Source organism: Anarhichas minor, unplaced genomic scaffold (genome assembly GCF_050575085.1).
Source record: "Anarhichas minor isolate MPS153535 unplaced genomic scaffold, ASM5057508v1 ptg000074l, whole genome shotgun sequence".
Lineage (NCBI taxonomy): Eukaryota > Metazoa > Chordata > Actinopteri > Perciformes > Anarhichadidae > Anarhichas > Anarhichas minor.
Window position 1 is genome coordinate 9,522,879 of NW_027466520.1, and position 21,384 is coordinate 9,544,262.

General features: G+C 41.0%; 3 protein-coding genes across 5 annotated transcripts in view; 2 read left to right on the top strand and 1 right to left on the bottom strand.

Annotated features, from left to right (window-relative positions):
• Window positions 1-1,205, top strand: part of myripb (myosin VIIA and Rab interacting protein b) — an 87,655-nt gene extending 86,450 nt beyond the window's left edge. For all 3 annotated transcript variants that reach the window (XM_076080393.1, XM_076080392.1, XM_076080391.1), the window contains one exon: window positions 594-1,205. In XM_076080393.1, coding sequence (XP_075936508.1) covers window positions 594-637 — 44 coding nt within the window. In that variant the 3' untranslated portion in view covers window positions 638-1,205. The remainder of the gene's footprint in view (window positions 1-593) is intronic.
• A 2,443-nt stretch (window positions 1,206-3,648) lies between these two features.
• On the bottom strand, window positions 3,649-5,739 carry prlh2 (prolactin releasing hormone 2). Its single transcript, XM_076080777.1, has 2 exons — window positions 4,720-5,739; window positions 3,649-3,854 (listed from the first exon to the last, which is right to left on the bottom strand). The coding sequence occupies exons 1-2, from the start codon at window positions 4,880-4,882 to the stop codon at window positions 3,649-3,651; spliced, it is 369 nt and encodes a 122-aa protein (XP_075936892.1). The 5' UTR covers window positions 4,883-5,739.
• Window positions 5,740-11,167: 5,428 nt separating this feature from the next.
• Window positions 11,168-20,936, top strand: shrprbck1r (sharpin and rbck1 related). The gene is made up of 14 exons (XM_076080269.1): window positions 11,168-11,842; window positions 13,014-13,188; window positions 13,931-14,008; window positions 14,259-14,400; window positions 14,554-14,644; window positions 14,815-15,136; window positions 15,609-15,709; window positions 15,896-16,066; window positions 17,499-17,659; window positions 17,790-17,901; window positions 18,461-18,640; window positions 18,933-19,031; window positions 19,251-19,394; window positions 19,660-20,936. The coding sequence occupies exons 1-14, from the start codon at window positions 11,567-11,569 to the stop codon at window positions 19,738-19,740; spliced, it is 2,133 nt and encodes a 710-aa protein (XP_075936384.1). The 5' UTR covers window positions 11,168-11,566; the 3' UTR covers window positions 19,741-20,936.
• Window positions 20,937-21,384: the final 448 nt, after the last annotated feature.

Consider the following 21,384-nt stretch of genomic DNA (forward strand, 5'->3'; position numbering starts at 1 on the left):
TGGACCCTTAGTTAACATCACACATTTCACACTTTGTCCTAAAAGAAGAGATTGGCATCTAAATGGATGTAAAAGTGAATACATCTGGTAAAAAGGGACTAAGTAACTGAAAAGCTCCATTAGATGTAAAGCAGCCGAATGGAAACGGGCACAGCACAGGAGGATAAGGCTGTTTTATCAACCAACAAGGAGTCTGTTCCTTTTCATGTCGGTGAATGGCCTTTTTCTGTCTTTATTTGCATTTCTGTCTCTTTTCTTTCTTCGGCAGCATTCATACAATAGGGCTGATTCAGGGTGGCTTTTTCAGCACAGCTCCAAAGACAGACAGCAGGCTGGACAATGGGGCAAAATCAGTGACCAAGACATGTAATCATATCATTGATTCCAGCTTCGCATGTCCTTTTTGTCAGTCCATCATGCAGTACGCTCAGAATGTATGACTGGGAAGACTGCCCTGCCATTATAGATAATAGATTATAGATAATAGTTCATAATAGTTTCTCTTTTTCTGGACAACCTGCGCTTTTTGCTGGAGATATCTTTTTAAAAGTCTGATTTGCTAAATGCTGTTTTTTTTTTTTTTTGCATTTCAGAAAAGTTGGAGCCCGAGCAGCAGGTTAAAGTGTTTCGGCCATAGTTACAGTCAGCAGCACAACGAGTCCCTCAGGGGCCGCTTTCAGAGCCCCAGGGACGGGGGCCCATCTCATCCAGTGCCTTGACCCAGTGTCCGCCTCCAGCTCCAGGCCAAGCAGGGGCCAACACCTGCCCTGTATGACCCACCAAGCACTCAGCCCTCAGCCCTCAGCCCAGGCACGGTACCCCGTCAGTCAAATGCCTCACAAAAGGGATGACTGTCTCTTTCCTCTTCATTCTCCATTTTCTCCTCCTCCCCACGCACATAATATCAAGCAAGGATGACTCAACAGTCTGTGCCTCCGCCTTAAACATCTGGAAACACTCCTCATGACCCAACTGAAAAAGAATATCTGTACAGACAAAAATAACTCTAATTTCCTTTTTTTCTATCTGTTTGCAAGAGTATTGTGATTTACTGTTTAATGAAGACGTGGAAAAATCATGTGAAACTTTCTGTGATTCAGTGTCCCAAAAAGAGGCTGAGCCGTGTTTTATACTGCATCTTCAATGAAATGTCACGAGGAATCTCATCATACTGTCAGCCCCTTCAGAACTCTTTTGGGTGATTCTGCGTTTTCACACACACACACACACTCACACAGCCAGCAGATGGTAATCGTCATTTGGGGAACTATGTTGCACCTTTTGCCATTTTAATCATTTTAAGGATTAATTTACATATCAGAGAATGAGTGTTTAGATACACAAAGTATCGGGGCCAAAATATTTTTAGCTAGCTGGCAATAATGGAACACAAAGCACACTTGAGAACTTTGTCAACAGCCTCAGAAAAATAGGCAGATGAATAATTTTGGCTTAGTTTTTTTGCCAAGAGTTACAGGAGAAGAACGATACCACAGTGATGTCTTCACAGTGAATATGTAGCCTGTTAGCTTGGCTTAGCATAACGGCTGGAAACGATAGGAAAACAGCTAGCTTGACTCTGTTCAAATAGGTAGAAATATTAGCCAAGCAGCACTTCTAAAGCTCACTGATTAACCTATACATTGTTTTTGTTTAAACCGTACAAAAAGGCCGATATTGTTACCTTCAGAGAGAGAGCCAGGCTAGCTGTTTCCTCTTATTTCAGTCTTTAAGTCTTTCAGCTAAGCTAGTCAGCAGTATTTTTAGTGTAGCCCACAGACACAAGAGGGGCATCAATTTTATCATCTAACTCTTAGCAAAAAAAGTCCAACTATTCCTAAAATAATAATTATAAAGATTAACTGGAGAGGTGCTCTCCCTTTCATTAGAAAAGGAAAACAACTGATCAGTAGACACACACACACACACACTACACTACAGCCTTAATGTGGAAGCTTTCACATTGAAATGAGTCAAAATAAGTTTTGAACAACAGACAAACTCTGCGAGACACAAGTCTTTGTTTGACATTCAGGTTTGGTCTGACAGCCTTCCCTCATGCAGTATTCTTCAACCCAAAGTCATTTTCTTTGTTTACTTTCAAAAATCGTGGCCTTTTATTTGAACAAAAAGGTGTTCTCATGTTTCCCCTTTGCCGGGGTCATGTCCGAACTTTTGTTTTACATTCAGATAATCTTGTAAAGATTTTTACATAATGAAGTCTGACGGACTATATAAAAAAAATGCCATGAAACCATGATTTTGTTACAAGCAATTTATTTTTGTACTTACTGAACATTTTTATGCAATACCACTGAAACAAGTACTACTGCAAATTAAAGGCTTTATTCTCTCCTCAAAGGAGCCCTCCTCAGTCAGTCCTATCAGACTCTCTCATGTGTGATGACTCAAAGTGCTTTCAGTGTATGCCTGCGTTTCCCATTTGATATTCCGCCAGTAATGACGATGGTAAATGTTACAAAAACACGAGTGACAACAGGCATTTTTGGAGCAGCTTGTACGACTCATACTGTATTTGTACTCCTTAAACACTAGATTTGAGAATACTGCCTTTCATTTTTGGGTTATTTTTCTTTACTCTGTGACCACTTACATTAGTCAGAATCTCAGTTAGCCATGCATGGTTGTCAAAGTTTTTGCTGTGGCAGAGCAAAGTTGGATTTCCTGATAGACTGCTTGAACTAAAAGGTGTGATCTTCTGTATGAATGCTCTTGCCCCTTCTATTGGTGACCTATTCATCCCGGTCTTTCACATCTCGGGTTTTGCACATTGATCCTGTACTTTTGTCAATCTTGTTCTGCCGGAGGTGTTGATGTATAAAAGCATGTTTCTGGTTTTATCAAAATTGATGTAAAATGTCCCACGAGAAGCACAGCCACAAGGGTCCAATCATCAGTGTCCAGTATTTTTCTAATGTAAAAAAAATATATATTATCTCATCACAGAATTTATTAATATATGTATATGTGTGAAAAGATGGATATGATATAGAATAATATGTGTATTGCCCAATCATAGTTGACCAATCTTTCAGTGTTTGTGTGCAAGAGACTGTGTATAATTGTCATAGCTTGTAAGGCTGGATTCGGACAGGAAGTCTAATTGAATATGTAACTGTGTCCCAGATATTCACACAGAGCTAAAAACAGATCTTGCTTTTGTTCCTGTTTAAACCCAGTGTGAATGACTACGATGAGGTTCACTGTGCACAGCTCCACAGGCGGGCCATTCACTTCAATGGGCAATCGTTTGTTGCAATCCATATGTTGGGGAAAATACTAACAAGCAAAAAATACAGTTTCTCTATGTGCCACAGTACTCCGAGACAAAATATGTATTATGAAATGAATAAAATTTGCAAACGTAAAGCTTTCCCTTTTGAAAGAAACTGTTTGTCGTGCGCCTGCATATACAAAGTGACGAACAGACATAATCACAACATCCTGGTTTATTAATCAATATAGAATGAATTTTATGTACAGATATCAAGGATCCTATCAACCAAGGCCTCATAACAGACACCAGAGAGAAATACAGGTAAGAGCTAGAGCAGACGAGTTTATAACCTCAATCAAGATTTTAAAAAATGAAGACACTCTAGAGTTTGTAGATGAAAGGACTCTTTGTCACGGTAACCAATCCCTGTCCTCCCCGTCCAGCACTTCCCCGAGGTTCTCCTGGTTCCTGAGGCTGTTGAGCACCAGCCCTAACGTCCTGAGGACAGGCTGCATCCCTCTGCTGCCCAGAGCCTCCACGCTGCTGTGCCTCTTGCCGAAGCGCCCGATGGGTCTCACCCCACGCCCCACGTACCAGAATGGGTCTATCTCTGGACCTGGACACCACACCAAGAACATTAATGGAGCTAATTATGATTACAATATTAACAGAGTTCCCTTTTGAGTGATAATGGGTGCATTATGTGTTCCTGAAAAATCATAATTCTTGTTACCATAGGAAAAATACTTTTTTTGTCTTTAGTTTCTTTTTTAAGTGTTAATATAGATAATTGTCTTCATACACTGTGTGAACATGGATGATCTTCTAAGCTGATTTGATGCATGCCGGAACTAGATGGATACATTATTTTAAAGTCATTGTGATATAAGTACAAATTAATATGGATACATTTACTGAGTATTACTGTAGCATTGCAAAGTATATAGAAAATAGTATAACGAAACATTCCCTCTTAAACCTCAGTTCAATGTAAAATAAATTCTAAATACATTAATATGCTCATATGACCAGTACATGATACAAATACATACAGTCATTTGTAACAAAATAATACACTTGGTAGATTACATGGCAAACTAGTGTACCACAAATTGGGCATTAAAGAATATTCCTCATTCTAAACTAACTAAATTGTTTAGCATCTCTCTTTAAAACAAATAGCTAATTGAATGCAGTAAAAACGACTCAAACAGTAGTCTATTGACAACATACTTCATTTCTAGAAGTTAAATCGAATAGTTAACAAGATTAAAGAATAAGGATATTTTCAAGTATTTTACAACGTATTTTATGGGAACAAAAAGTAGAAGAAAATCACTGAACTCACCACTAAGAGCCAAAAAGAGACGATAAACATTCTGTATATTCTAAAACATGTCTTACCATTGTTCTGTCTGTCTTATTAAGCCTCATAAATACCCTTCCGGGTTATAATAAAGACACAAAACCACACGTCTTACTTCTGTTGTCGACATTGTGAACAATGTGGAAGTCGTGCTCCACCGTGGTGCTGTGAGCGCCGCTGAAGCTGGAGGAGACGAGGAGGAGGAGCGCCAGAGATGCAGGCAGCCAGCGGCTCGTCAGGACGCAGTGCCGGACATCAACCGCTCCGCACGGCAGCATGCTGTGGAGTCTCTCAAGGCACTGGAGAGGACGGATGGACGCTGGTCAGTAAAGTATCACACACCGTAAGGACACTGAAAACAGAAAGACTAGTAAAACAAAGCCAGGAAAAAAGTTGAAACTGATACAAGTAGACTTAAAAATATCTTGATGTCACATAGTAATATAGTAGGACATTATTTATAAGAGATAAAAAATATACCATGACATTGGATTAAGTCATTTAAATCGTATTACTAGGCACCAAAAGCTCATATAGTAATGTGACAATAATCTAAAAATACTAGGATTTAAATATACACTATTGTTACCATGAACTCTATAGCATCAATATCATATAAGCCCATTTACCAAATTGAACAGGCTACCAATGGTGTAGCACAGTTACATGAGTGTAGTTAACACACTTTTACCTGGAGTACCTCTCCTCAAAAAAAGCACATAATCTATTGGTATCCTCATTCTATTTAATACACTGAATATGACAGGCTGTAAAAAAAAAAAAAAAGAAATAAACAAAAGAATAATGTAAGAGCAGCTCCTTACCCTGAACTTTGGCAACAGGCTGAGGTCAGTTGGTGGAGGTCTGAAGTCGTTATTGTTAAGCAGGTGTGCTCCAGCTTATATATCCATGCTGCTCATGTTGTTGTTGGATGATGAATCAAGAACGTCAGTCACACAGTGATCCCAGACTACAGGATGCATCATCCCCCCCGCCTCCTCTCCTCCCACTCTGTGAAACCCCCTCATCGTTTTGAGAAAGGAGGTTTAGTTTGGGAGTTTTCCTGATGTCTGTCACGCATCAGAGCAGTCCATCATGAAGTCAATAACACACGGACAACTTTGAATTAGTGAACATGGGGAGACCCGCCACCCCAAGTCGGTCTGTCAGACTGTGGTGGGTGTTTTTTGATGAGCCTTTCATCAATCAGCCGGATTACAGGGGGGGAGGCAGAACTATTGCAAAAACCCTGGTGAATTAGTCACCGGAAAACTACACTTTTGGAACTTTTTTTAATACGAATCTGCTCCAAATATTCTACATTCAAACTGCTCGCTGCACCAAATGTCACTCTTTTGAGATATTAAAACAACATTTGATAGTGAAGTAAAAGATTCAAGTTTTAGTGTTGCAGCTGGAAATGTTCTATTTTAGATCAGTGAGAGCAAAACACACAATATAAAACTGATTCAGGAATGAGTGAGCACTTTAAATATACTATATAGGACCTATAGTGTAGCTGCATGGGAATTAATATTACTGTCAAGCCCTTAGCATGTGCTGAGAGGTGACCGTGATGAATCACAAGTGAGAGGCCAAGGTGAGGAGAACTTCTCTAACAGATATGTAGCAGGTGTAAAGTCACCTCAGGGCCTAACGATGTCCGTAAAGGTCACAATACTGCGTGACGGTTCTGCTCAAAACGTATCCCTATATAATTCATTTATTTCAACTACAATTTTTATAGGGTTCTTTTGTAAATGTTGAAAGAATGCTTATTTGCAGAACCAAGTCAATGGATTCTGCAGTAGAGCTAAAATGATTAAGATAAGATAAGATGTAATTTACTGTCCTCCAGGGAAATTTGTCTTGGGCTCCAGGCCGCTGCATCCCACAACACTGCATCACAATCCACATGCACGCACAGAACAGATCATACACGCATGCATAAACATGCTTAAATACACATGTTGACAATAGTTACGAATAATAAAACCAGGTGTGAGCAACATAGATAATATATAATCAAGTCTCAATATATTAGCCCGCAATAACTTCATATCATACTTGTTGCTACTTCATAATTTGATGGAGGATGGAATGAATGAATTATTTTTCTGAATGCCAATCTGCAGGCTAGTCAATGCCAGATTAATCAATCAATCAACTGGTCAATCGACTGAATCACATGAGTTTTGATAATCAATTAGTCATTTAAATGCCAAACATTCGATGGTTCCAAATTCTCAGATGTGAAAATGTGCTGATGTTCTTTTTCTTTTATGATAGTAAATTCAATATTTATGAGTTTTGGACTGGCAAAACAACCAGTCGAAAGTCATTACAGAACTAACATTTCATCAACTAATTGATTATTTGAAGAAACAAATCAACAAAATCAATCATTATTCTATAATGAAAACAAATGAGTTGCAGCTCTACTGTAGGTTCATGTGACCTTTCCACTCTATAGTTGCAATGTACCGTACAAAATTACACTAATATGTGATGTCAGTTTCCTTACAATGTGTATTTTAAGTGGGTGAATCATTAGGATCCAGTTGGGATAAACTTTTCCCCTCTACAATCATGTAAAACTGTATTAAATCACCGCCTGCATAGCATGTGACGTAAAAGGGTGTATGTATGTGTGTGACCGTGTGAGTGTATGTGCACGTACACCCCCGGGCAGCACTTTGGTTCCCCTCCACACATTAGGGCAGCCATCATTTTAAAATGGGCTGAGATCAAATGGCATGATGCAGACACAAGACCTTCCTGAGGGAGAGCATATGGCTGCAAATATGAGAAGAAAACTACCTGCGGATGTGTAATCACACCATAACATGGAAGAATCCTCAAATAATGAAGCTAATTTGATTTATGACAGAGAGCCTTTATTTGATAACACAGCCATTCGTTGCTTCTTCGTATGCCCCCTTACAGGCAGGTGTGAACGATTTGGTCATCCTTGTTTTGTGGGTAAAACGTGGCCTTTATGATTCTACTCATGAATAGATTTCGAGACAAATAGATATTCAACATTGCAATGTATATTCTTTTATTTTAAACCTATTTTTATGCATCATTGAATCACCACTGTTCACAAAATACACTGCTTAGGTCGTCATTTTCCTCGCTCAAGACTGGTTCAGTTGTATCATAATGCCTTCTCTGACATGTGACGCGATGATATCACAGTCTCACCAGCGCCTGATTGAATGGCTTAATCTCGTCTGTGGTATCGCTGTTTCTGTGAATGGAGGCGCAGGGGTTCATGGGGTATTGATTGAGAAAACCCTGCTTGCAGCATGATTAACAGCTTCAACCGGCCGAGCTGTGTGGTCTTAAATCATTCCCCTTTCGTGCTACAGTATATTTTGTTAATTGCCTCGTAATTCGTGACCCACAGAGTGCGTGGGCAGGGACATACATTGACTAGGTTTGGTTGAGCCTCTGTCTTTAAAATGCTTTCAAATGGGAAGTCAGGGCATTTCTTCGAAGGTAGGTTGGTGCAGGATTTCCTTCAGAACAAACAGCATTCAGATTACAAGTTTCCTAGTTCCTCAAACGTGAATGCCTTATAACACCAAACATACATCTCAGCGGTTAAAAGGATAGAAAAGACATAAGGACATATTCAAGTCGAATCGAATGGGTCTCACCTGGATGGTCGTGACCACACCCACCTTATGAAGTCTCTTTAGAATCATTCCACTGCAGGGATGGGGTGATTGGGAACAACGTTTAGCAGAAGACAGTTTGACATGTCACAGTAGGAAAAGCACACTAAAGCACTAAATAAGTAATCAATGATGGCTAAAATTCGGCTTTGGTTTTACTGTGCATGCCGGCTCACATATGGGACGCCTGAATAGAATGAAGCCATCGTTTATGTTTTCAGCGACACCTGTGCTTTCCCTACAGTCCCAGGTCAAATTATCTGCTTGTGAAAAAACATGTATTCTATTCTAATGACTCTAATATGCCAAATGTTTGTGTCACAGATGACTTTGTTGCAAGGCAAACAAATGAAACAGTGTGTGAGAATTATAATGTAGAATCTTACATACAGGTCCTGTTAACTTGCATTAAACTGCTGTTGTGAGGAAGGACATATTTGATGTATGGTCATTTGTGGAGGCAAAGAACCTTATTTTAATTAAGTACAACTGCAAACAGCATAGAACGTGTTTTCTTTTGTAATGGATACTAGATTTACATATATTTAATGAACATGTAGGCGGCAAGTTACAGCATAGAAATACTCATATATGCCACACGGGTCATAAAAAAACATAATGAATAGATAAATAGCACAAAATGCAACACAATCTGTATAGAGAGAAGGGAGATCATGATACTTCCTTTACTTGAAGAAAAGTAATACCACAATTTAAAAGTACTGACAAGTAAAAGTCTTGAGTCTCAAAATATTTACTTAGCAAAATGTATTCTAAGTATCAAAAGTAAAAACACTCATACATAATGATCATCTACAATTATACTGCAGGATTATAATTACTGAAGCATTTCAAATGTTGCAGGTTAAGATGGGACACATTTGAATGGCTTTATACTGCCAGATTGTTTATTATATAAAACCAGACCATTTTTTACTAGCTGGTTGAATATTTTTAATGTAATTCCTAAGATGACAAATCACATAACAGCAGAATTAATATCAGGAAGAGAAGGGAGGACTTATAATATTTTATATCAGATGTTCTGCTGCCCCTTTGTGGTAAAAATATATGCACACACACACACACGTACTTTATACTAAATGGCTTCTATTTCACTGCATGGGCAGCCAATATTGCATTCTTGAAATATACATATAAGTAGCTGTAATTAGATCAAGGTTAGATTATGGAAGTGTAGTTTATGGATCTATATCAAAAATTGTACCAGTAGGATGTGACCAACGCCCGGGCTCAGGGATCAGATAGGATCAGATTTGGGCGAAAAGGAGTTCCGTCCAACTGTAATATGGCCGATAATCCCTGTGTGGTTACTAGAAACTCTGTTGGTGGACTTGGAATTACTTCTGATTAAGGCAAGAAATAAAGGTGCAGATTTAGGAAGTGACTTTTGTAGGTTTAAGGAGTTTAAATATACAGACTATATGATAGATAGATAGATATAGATATAAACTTGATTCATCCCCAGGGGGAAATTGCATATACTGTATATATATATATATATATATATATATATATATATATATGCAGGTTTTTACCAATGGATCCAAAGATCCAATAACAGGAAACACAGCATTTATATTTGAGTTAGGCACAGAGTTTAAGTATACAACCAAAGTGTGTATACTGTTTGGTTGTAGACATTTTGATGACTTTAGAATTAATTGAACAAATTAAACTAAACAAAGTTATAGTTGTTTGTGACTCAGACTCTGCTCTGTGCATCTTAAATCAGGTACATCCTTTGCCAAGACTTACTCTTTGAAATAATGGCAACACATTCAAGAGTAATAAAAAAACAAGGCAAAGTTATGTTTGTTTTGGTTCCTGCTCAAGTGGGCATTCTGGGTAATGAGAGAGCGAACAAGCTGTTAAAAAAGATGTTCGTATCAAAAGGCATTGTTGGGAAGAAAATCAATAAAGAGTGGCAACAGCACTGAGACCAGGAGATAAGGGGAAGAGATTTACTTTCACTTCTAAGTAGAAAGTGTATTGTGATGAAAATAAACAGAAAAGAGGAGGTAATAGTGACTAGATTACGAACAGGACACGGTCATCTGAAAGGCACGTAATAGGGAAGCATCCAACTGGTCTTTGTGAACATTGGAGGTAAGCGACCAGAAACAGAGGAATATTTGCACTTTTTTATTTTTAAGTTGTTAGTTGCAGAAAAAGAAGGTTTAATTTATTGTCTTTGTCATGGAAGGTGGAGGATGAAAAGCCTGAGGAAGCTGCTCTGAATTCAAGTGGCACTGCAGCTGATAAATCTGTACCTCTTGCCAGACGGTAGCAGGGTGAACTGGCTGTGGCTGGGTGGGTGTATATCACTGATGCTATAGGTAGATGGGTACCAATGATGTTCTGGGTCGTTTTAATCACCCGCTGTAGAGCACTCCTGTCCTGGGCCGTGCACATCCCATGCCAGTTTGTAATGTTTCCAGTCAGGAGCTTTCTGTTGCTCCTTAACAAGATCTTGGCCCAGGAATTTTGCCCTCTTTAGTTTCCTCAAGAAATACAGCCGCTTTTGAGCTTCATCCGGATGGAGATGTGTGATGAACATGTCAGGTTTGTTTGGGATGCTGATTCCCAGGAACTTAAAAATGTTCACTTGCTCCTCCTCAGCACTACTGGTGTAGACAGGGATGCGTGAAGGAATACCATATTAGGGCTAACAAGAGCAGGATTAAAGAAAACAAAGGAGTGTGATGGAAATGAATAAGGCAGATGATATGAGGTCAGCTTCAAGTGGAGAAAAATCTGGCAAACCGGACACTGTAGGAGTTAACTAAGTCCAGAAGATGGCAGCAATGCAAAACTACGGACGCCAGCTGTCCTTAAAAGTCAGAGAAGAAGACAACCTTCCACGCATGCGCAATACGAAGTGAAAGCTGGATACACATCAACAACGTCAACAACATACTCATCGTTACTATTGTCCATAACCTTGATGTCAGGAAGGGAATGAGATATTTCGAAGAGCACTTTTATTGTTTCGGAACCAACAGGAAAGAGTAAATCTGCCTGAAACGACGCTTTAACGAAAACGGAAGAAGAGAGAAGTGAAACCTTTAGCTGGGCTACACTTTCTGGAAGTCGCTCCAAACAGTTGACAGACGACGCACTTGCTTCCTGTTGTCAGTGTGGCTGTTAAATACCCAGCGACGAGATGAAATGTAAGAAATATTGTTAAAGGACACGTAAAGGTAAACAACCCACTGGACCCCGAGTATCTGTGCTCTTCATGAGTCTGCTGGCAGGATGTCGCTGAGTTCGGGCGGTTGGGCTCAAACCCCCGGCTACACACCGGACCAGTCCGCCGTCCTCCCCAGTCACTATGGGGCCTCGCAGTCACAACTCGGCTGCCAAACCGTCCTCATGTCGGTGCGGGTGTCGGTGTGCCATTCCGGTATTCGGCCGCTGTGTCTTCCTGGAGCGGGTGATGAGTCACTCCGCCTGCAGCTGAGCATGGACCCGGGGAAGTCCGGGGAATTCCGGCTGTCGCTCCAGGACAGCAGCGGGACCGGCCGGAGCGTGGTGAGTTCAGGGCAGCAAGTCCTGCTTGTTGTGATGTGTTTTAGTGATGCACGTTTATTTAGGTACGTGTAAGCATAATATCAAATGACACAATGTGGGTATTACTTTTCCCTCTATTAGACATGGCCTCAAGATGGAGTAAAGACGTTTTTTGGTACATATTATGACTGTGTCAAAGTCACTGCCACACTGAAGCGCGAGCCTGTGGACCTTTAGTAGGTCAGAGGTCAGGTGGAGCAGTTGCCCAGTTGGTAATCCAGCACTGCTGGGGACTCTGTAATAAGAGGCTATATGTCTACGCTTGACCTATCATTACAGGTTGTATATTAATACATCCTTTAAGGCCTGAGGAGGTTAAACTGTCTAGTATTGCACAGGGGGGAAAAGCTAAGAGTAGTGAAAACCAGAAGATTTATTTAAATTGTATTTATTTATTTATTTATAAACTATACTATTTATTTATAAATAGACAGTTTTTTTTCTTCTTTATTACTTTATTAATAGTCCAGGGACCCCTCAGATTTAGTTTCTGATGCCTTGGAGGGCTCCCGATCCTCAGGTTAGAAAGCACTGGCACAGAGGACAAGCTTTCAGGCCACTGTGTTTGTAAGCAGCCATCCTTTTGAGGAGTCTGAGGATGCAAAGTGTGCAGCTGAACCCTGCTCTTAGTAGAAAATGCAAAGAAAGTGTCACGCAATGCATTGTCAAGCCTGAAATCAACTAGATTTGAATATTGACTGCTTATATACAGAGCCTTTATTTTTGTCAGTTATAGCAATTATTTAAAAAGTTTCATTATACAGCTACTCTCAGTCCCAGTGTATGAGGTAAACCAAGCTACAACTGATGCTGTGTAATGCAACAGATCTCCAATAAGTCCTACATTTATCACATTGTTTGTTGAAACTCTTATATTTAACTCAATGATTATTATGCCTATATTCTTTTTAATTCATTGCATTTTCTTAAATAAATGTTCCATTGTGGTGTTTCCATTTGTGTGCATCTATATTTATGGTTATTACAGTATAATTTGAATGTTAAAATTACGTTTTTACCAAAGCAAGTGCACACATGCAGTGATTTTCGCATAATGTAACCTATGATTAATTTGCCCAATATTTCCCTACCTCTTCTCCTTTATTCTCCCTCCCTGTCCCTCCTCTCCCAGACCATCGCGGAGTTTGATTTGAGGACCGTCAAATATGAGGTGAAGTCACCAAAGTGCCACGAGCTGAGTTTGTCGGCGCCTCCACATGACCGCATCAGCTTCAACTTCCGCTGTGACAAGGAGGCCCAGGAGTGGGCTACGGTGGTGACTTCTTCACTGAGAGAAGCACTCAGAGGTCAGTCGCCCTCACTGTTTTTTTTAGATAACAACCACAGCGAGAAGGGGGGGGGGGGGGGGGGGTGTAAATAAGTCATACCTTGTAACAGGATCCTTTGAGCCTTTTCAAACCTAAACAGTACAATGGTGCAGTACGAGATCCCTGTTGTGTGTGTGTGATTTGGTGGAGTTCATTTGCCCTTTAGTGAACTTAATTGAGCTTGACGAATCAAGCTGGTTATGCATTTTTTGAACAAAAGAGCTTTTCTTTGCTCATATTTTGGCTTCGGGGGGGATTTCAATAACTTGGTCTGTGCTTACTTACATAATATGCCTTTGTTTACTCACTTACATGCATGTAAATGATAAAGAAAGAGTAAAGAAAGTAAAAAAGCAATATGTTATTGTGGAATGATAAGATCTGTGTTATGGATGATTCTTTTTAATTGGCAACAATAGCTGTAACACAATTTCTGGCCCATATTTTTTAACCAACTCGGCATACAATGATAAATAACCATCCAAGATCAGAACAAAATATTCACCTTGTATTTTAAGTTCCTGTCTGTTGTACTATAAAGTGTCTCTGTTAAGATAAATGTTTCCGTTCCTGTGAAGACGAAGAGTTAAAGATTTCCGTCCACAGCGGCAGACAGTAGGGCAGGCCTTTAGCCCACTGTGGAAATGTTGATTGGTGGGTTTTTTTCTTGGGTTTTATGTCTTTATCAAACTGCTTTGCTCTGGTTTTCCACATTTCGCAGTCGCCCCTCAAGATATTGATCCACAGCGCTCCCTAGACGTTCTCCATCGTGAGAACACCTTGGCCCTGCAACGAACAGGTGTGAACGCTAAACATCTTCCTTACAATATGGAATATTACCTGATGTTTTTTTTAGATGTGATGTAACTAATTCACTGACTCCTTCACTCGTTTTATTCATTCATTCATTCATTGAATCATTTTTAGCCCTCTAGTGGCTGTTTGGAGGTATGGCAACATCCTCTGCACACACTTGCCCGTATGTTCACCCATGTGGGCTTGTCGGTGTTTCCTTGTGTGTGTGTGTGTGTGTGTGTGTCCATCTGTAGAGGATACCTGCATAGAGCTGACCAGAGCCATAGAAGCAGGAGACATGCAGTCTGCTTCTGACTTTGCTGCCACACTCGCCCGACAAAATGCCGCGCTCAAGATTCAGCCCTCTGCCAGGGACTATGAAGACACTGAAATCAAGTAGGAGCATCGCCATTATTAATTATCGTTTCAAAAACAGGATTGATGGTCGAGAAATGTTACATTTTATATTTTAAAATGTGATATAAAGTAGATCCTGAGACAGAGTTTAGACAACGTGGCTAATGGCTTGTGCTTGGTTTTATCTAACAGCTTGGCGGTTGCAGTTGAGGATTCGTCTTCGTCCTGTTGTGTCACTGTGAAGGTTTCCCCGCATATGACTACCACAGCACTAAAACAGCAGGTTGGTCTGAAGAATGCTTCTCTTCTTCATTTGTGTCCTGAAAGAATCATGTCAATTTTATTTATATTGCTCAAAACCACAAGTCAAAAAAGAAAGAACCACTATCAGTCCATCGAAAAGGTTAACATTTCTTTTTTTTTTTTGTAATTTTCGTTGTTCTACCACCTCAGATGTTTCTCGAGTATGGCTTTCACCCGCGGGTGCAGCGCTGGGTGATTGGCCAGTGTCTGTGCACCGACCAGCGCTCTCTGGCTTCATATGGTGTTCGTCAGGACGGTGACACGTCCTTCTTGTACCTCCTGTCAGCCCGTCATGCTCGCTTGACCCGCCATGTCCTGCAGCAGGACCAGGAGAGTGCCCTCCTCCTCAGCCCTCCATCCCTGTCTCTCCCCACTCCTCCCCTCTCTGCTACCTCTGCAAACGGCCCCTCATCCCTGGACCGGAGGCCTTACGCCACCCTGCCGCCTAGGCTCCATACCAGCACCAACACTGGTGAGTGAGAGCATTAGTGTGTGGCTTTGTGGAAGGGTACACCCTGGACCGGTCGCCAGACTATCGCAGGGCGTGCATTAGACAGTAACACAGTAGAAGATTGATCCGCCCAACGAATGATATTATAAGTGTCATTTGTTTCCTATCACCATTAATGCTAATGGTTTCTTAAAATACTCTGTAAATCACAAACTGTTGTAGTAATAGGAAGAAGAAGTAGCCTGAACATGTTTCAATTTTAGTTATAAAATATTTATGACCTGAGCTATTTAGAGCAGCTGCCCAACACAAAGCAAAAGCAGTGCTTTACAATATACTGTGGAAGATGCTGCACCAACACCAGAAGATGTCATCTTGGCACTGCAGCCCCACTGAACTGAGAACTTTGCATTAAACCTACAATGTGGTCCAATGTATTGTTAAACCCCATATACTCTTCTAGCATGACTAACTCACTGGTTGCTTATTTCAGGTGGCTCACAGAGAGGAAACATCAGTGAGATCAGAGATCTCACCGACCTAGAGATGCCTCAACTCAATGAAGCACTGAGCCCCAAGACAGCTTCCACCCAGGTAATGTAAAGCAGTTATGGTGGTTCCATTCGAGTGGTGTTTCTTTATTCACACTCTGTTCAAAATGGTCAATGTTTTGATAAAATATGTCACGAGAAAAGTCCTTTTGATAAGACAGAACTTGCATGTAGTGCTGTTTCTCTCGTGTTTAAAACATACTCTTTACCGAACTACTCCGTGCCTTAGGGTTGGTCGTGCCCTTCTTGCACTTACATTAACAAACCAACACGGCCGGGCTGTGAGATCTGCAGCACGAACCGCCCAGACAACTACGTCATCCCCGGGGGATACCGACCAGATGCACTGGAACTCAGACGGATCCAGCAGGAGAAGGAGGCGATCAGACAGTACCAGCAGGTATAAAAAAACTCACTCACACCTGCACCGCCGAGCACACCGTGCACCCAAAGTCTTACACAATCATACCCCTGTATGTATGAACCAATATCTTCTTTCATACTTACAGTAAAACCTTATTCTGGGTCAAATACTATTCAGTAAAAAAGCTGCGAGGCAACACAGGGCTCCAAATGTGACAAACTACGAAGGAGGGGAAGAATGAAATTGATTCAAAGTCGACAAGTCAAATTTGCAGGCCCTCTCAGGTTGACTCTCTTCTCTTCTGTCTCTGTTTTTTTGAAGGAGAAAGGGAGAAGAGAGGTGCTGAGGAGTGCTGAGGCTCAAAACAACTCCCTCCTGTATAACCTGGACCAGGACTACTGAACACACACACACAGACAGGGGCACACGTACACATGTTTACTTATGTTTCCTTCACAGACAGTTTGAACTTGTAGCATCGTTTCCGTTACACTCATCAGACACTCGCTTTTAGGTCACATAAGAAATAATCATGTGCAGGCCTATGTCTATACGTCCATGTGCTTGAATTGAAAGCATATGGTTCTGTTATTTCTACCCTGAAGTTGACTCATTTAAGATGCACAGATACCACCAACACCTATTTAAGGCTTATTTCAGCCTAATAGTGGTAGAATAAGTAAACCAGGTGGTGGCACAGGTGTGTCCCTGGCTCCAGTGATTTGCATGTTCATGAGATTTTACAGTAACTGTATGAACAGATGATTTCATATTTTATTACAATGTGGCAACTCTGTTCTGGTGAAAAGTAGTACCTGATGGATTGTTTTAAATCACATAAACACACATTTTGGCCCGGGAGCCTGTATCACGAAGCAAGCTCAACTTACTCTCTTGTGGTTACCTGGCCTCACTACTTGTAATGTCTTTTGTCCCTGTCAGGGTCCCGTAGGAATGTTAACTCTGAACTTCCTGTGAGCTGGCCGAGGGTCAGGCTGTTTACAGGTGTTGGTCTACTCCTCTGACGTTAACCCGCTCTGGAGCTTAGTGAAGCCCAAAGATATCTGGCTAACCTCGCTTCGTAGGGTACAAGCCCCTGGCAAATAAATGAATCAAAGTCTTGGGAAAAGGTTATGAAAGTCAGCGCCTTATATTAATAATCATGATCACTGTTGACTTTCAGCAATAAGTGGGCTTTTTAATGAACTCTTAAAGATCCCGAGTATGCCACTAAGTTGAATGTATTAGTCTGATTGTTAATTTTGCACTGTTAATTGTATATATACTCTGTGAAACAGATTGAAATAAAATGTTTATACACCATGTGTGTGTCTGCATGTGTAAATTAGCCTACAATACTTCAATTGCCTACAATGTCATTGTGCCCCTATGATGATTAAAAACTGAAGGCAAAATAGTTTACAGACCATTGGTTTAACCCTCTCAACAACACCACCCCCTGTGCCAGGCAAAGGAAGAGGAGCGCAGGGAGAATTTTGCCCGGCTAGTGATGATGGACAGCCAGGACCTGCTGCCTAACCCAGAGTCTGTGGACTGTAGGATCTGCTACGTGGACCTAAAGCCTAGAGAGGGTGTCCTGCTGAGGGAGTGTCTCCACTGCTTCTGCAGGTGAGATTCAGGAAGAGGGGGGGGGATATAAAAAAAATTGAACAAAGAGTGTTTGTTTAGCTTGATTTAATATCCTAAATGTGTCTCGCTGTGTCTGCGTGTTTGTGTGTGTGTGTGTGTGTCTGCACAGAGAGTGCTTACGTTCAGTCATCATGCTGAGTGAGGAGCCGGAGGTGGCCTGTCCCTACAGAGATGACACGTATTCCTGTGCCTGCTCCCTGCAGGAGAGGGAGATCAGGGCTGTGAGTTACACCATTTGCTCTCTTACAGAAGAGACTGTCTTAATGACTGGCATACTATCACTTGCTGTACGTTTTGTTTTAATTAAGCACGCTGCTTTCATTCAAACACTGCCAAGAAGCTGGAGCTACTGCTCTGCTACTTGTTTTCAGCCCAGACGTTGACCTTTCTCCCCGTGGACTGATTTCAGCTGCTTCAGCTGATATGAAGCAAGAGATACTCCCCAGATACTGTAGATGTTAAACAATAACATGTGGTCCAACCAAGCCTGCTGAAGACAGGCAATGGTTTGAATTCCTCTGTTTGAAGAGCGAGATGTGTAGTTGAAAAGTAGAACATGGACTTTGAAATACCACGTGTACACATCATGTACCACACAAAACATGCGCATTGTGTACTACACGTGACTGGAGTTAAAAGTAAAATGGAAACCGTCCTCTTCACAATTCATAACATTTAATTGCTGTTGTGTTCACCTGAACCCCGATTATAACCTGTGATTAGTAATTTTTAGTACTATTCACTAGTCCTCCTTAACTTCTTTCCCTTCCGCCTTAACAGTTGGTGCCAGCAGAGGAGTATGAGCGCTGGCTGCAAAGAGGTCTGTCAGTGGCAGAGTCTCGATGTGAGGGCAGCTACCACTGTGCCACCCCAGACTGTCCGGGCTGGTGTGTGTACGAGGACACGGTCAACGTCTTCCACTGTCCCGTCTGCAGGAAACACAACTGCCTGATTTGCAAGGTATGAAGTATATACAGTATATATATATATATATGTATATATAGACACAAATAACACATGAGTTGTGCATTAAATGTAAATATGAATAAACACACAACCAGGGTAAAGATTATTAACAGCAACATCTTCTTTGAAAGAAGCAAGTGACACAAGAGTCACACCTTTTTAATTGTTCTTGTCCCCTCAAGCTGACTTCTGTTTAAAGACAGAAATGTTTCTATCTTTATACATCAGAGACTTTTCACTGAGGTTTATTTTTCTGTCCCCCTTTCTATTTTTCTTCTCTCCTCAGTCTATCCACGAAGGAATGAACTGCAAGCAATACCAGGATGATCTTGCAGCCCGCGCTATAAATGACTCCGCTGCCAGGAGGACGACACATCTACTCAAGGCGAGCTGAATACACTTGAGCATTTGTGTATGCAGTAAAAGGGAAACAGAGACCTACTCTGAGCTGTCTGTCACATGTATAGTATTAGATGACTTTATCAATGGTATAGCCAATCCATGTGTACGTGCAGAGATCCTGCTACAACCCGTAGATAGATGGCTTTGTGTTTTACGTGCTTACAGATCAAATTAAATCTGACGCTCTTTTTCTTTCTTTTAGACTCTTGTGCAGTCAGGCGAGGCAATGCACTGTCCCCAGTGTGGCATCATTGTGCAGAAGAGAGATGGGTGTGATTGGCTGCGCTGCACTGTCTGTCACACTGAGATCTGCTGGGTGACAAGAGGACCCCGCTGGGGACCTACGGTAAGAAATGCTTCCTTCCTTTCCTCATGGATTTGTAAATATGATTCATAAACGACATTGTGTTGGTGGTCTACATCTGTGGAATGGAAGTCTGATTCATAAACCTTGGTTTGATTAGTCTCTCAAAAGAATAAATATCTGTTCATTGTCATAAAGGCAACGCGTAATAAAACCAAAATACAGCCAAAGCATGGTTGCTAAAATAACACGGGTTTTAATTAAGTAAGTTGAAGGTTTGATAACTATTATTCTGATCCTTTCCAAGGGTCCTGGAGACACCAGCGGAGGATGTCGCTGCAACGTCGACAATCAGAAATGCCATCCTAAATGCCAAAACTGCCACTGAGAATCTCAAGTGCGGTCCTATTGTAAAAGGGAATGAAAGACTCAATGTAAAATAAACTATCCTCTAGAAAAAAACATGTATGTTTAGGTCAAAAACTGCGGGATTGTTACATATAATGCATCCTCCTTGTTATAACTGGAAGCATTCTCAATTTCCTCTCGGCAAATGTCTAACCACCACTTGTTTCCCTTGGCTTTCCAGTGCAGTCAGAATAACAGACTATATTATATTGACTATGTTGACATGCAGGTGTGTACATTTAGACAAGGCAGTATACATTAAATTACCACTTCTGACTGTTATGAAGATATGGTTGTTTACGCAGGGAAGGAATTTTAACTTCACAATGATTGCACTGCAAAAATAGCAATACAGGTGTGTTGTTTTCTGTGTTGGTAGTTACATACCGGATTGCACGTGGCCTTATTTTTGTGCACAAAAGCTGTAGCAGAGTGTTTATGTTGACGTTTTTTTCTATGTTGTTTTCTTGATATGCAATTTTCTGCATCGAGATCAATCAAAAAAAGTGTTTGGAGTTCTATTTCTTGTGTCTGCGTGATAGTCTGACTGCATGTATGCCTTACCTACCAAAGAGGTTTGAAATGTGTCTCGCATGTTGGTTAACCACCTGACTTTGAGTGGAACCGTGCTGTTGGCATTGACTCGCATGCTTCTGTATTTGACGAGCGCTGCGGAGGTCACTGAGGTACTGCTGACCAGCTGTGTAGCAGAGTGTATCGATTAATAGTCGAATGTTAATTTGCAATACTTGAATACTTTCTGAGAAGGCACATGTAAACACATTTTGACGATAAGCTCATAGTCCTGTTAAGGAGCTCATGATGCATATGGTGATATTAGTCGGCATACTCAACCGCTTTTTTTTTTTTGTTGTTGTTATAAGAAAGCTTTGTACCCATTATAAAATGTTCTAATTCATTGGATGCATGAATTTGTTATTCTAATTCATAAGTGGGAACTCAACAACGTACTCTGTACCACCTTAACCAGGATAAGAGCATGTAGGCTCACCAACTGCACTCTCTGTTACCCACCAGACTGTTCCCTGGACTACACTACTGCCCCGCACTGACACGCCACGAAGAAGTCTGCACTGTTACTTGTCTTAGAAGATCAGCTCTGTGTTGCTGATGTACTGTTGTGCCTTAATTATCAATAAAAACCACTTAACCTCACAGACTTCTTTCTTCTTCACTTTACTTAGATGCAACAACTTTTAAGCCAACAAAAAAAACGATTAAAGGATTGTTTTATCCATAAGAATTTTTGATTACTGGCATGTAGCGAAGAGCCACCTTTTTTACTTCTGATCAATCTGTCTTATTGCTGTAATTCTGTACATTTTGACTAAGAATTGTCTTGATGTTCAGGTGGCTAAAGTGGTGAAGTCCTACTTTATCCAACTGACTTTGTATGGAAAGGTGCTCTATAAATATAGTGTCTGCCGTTCCCACCCTGACCTCAAATTGCCAATAGCTACAAAGACTGAGTTCATTGATCATAATGAGAGGACGACTTTACTCGTTCCCCATGTCATTGTCAGTCTGTACTACCAGTGCATCGTCAGCAGGTGTCAGAGTCGCTGCGTGGGCACCTGGAGGCACGGGGAGGTCTATTCATTGT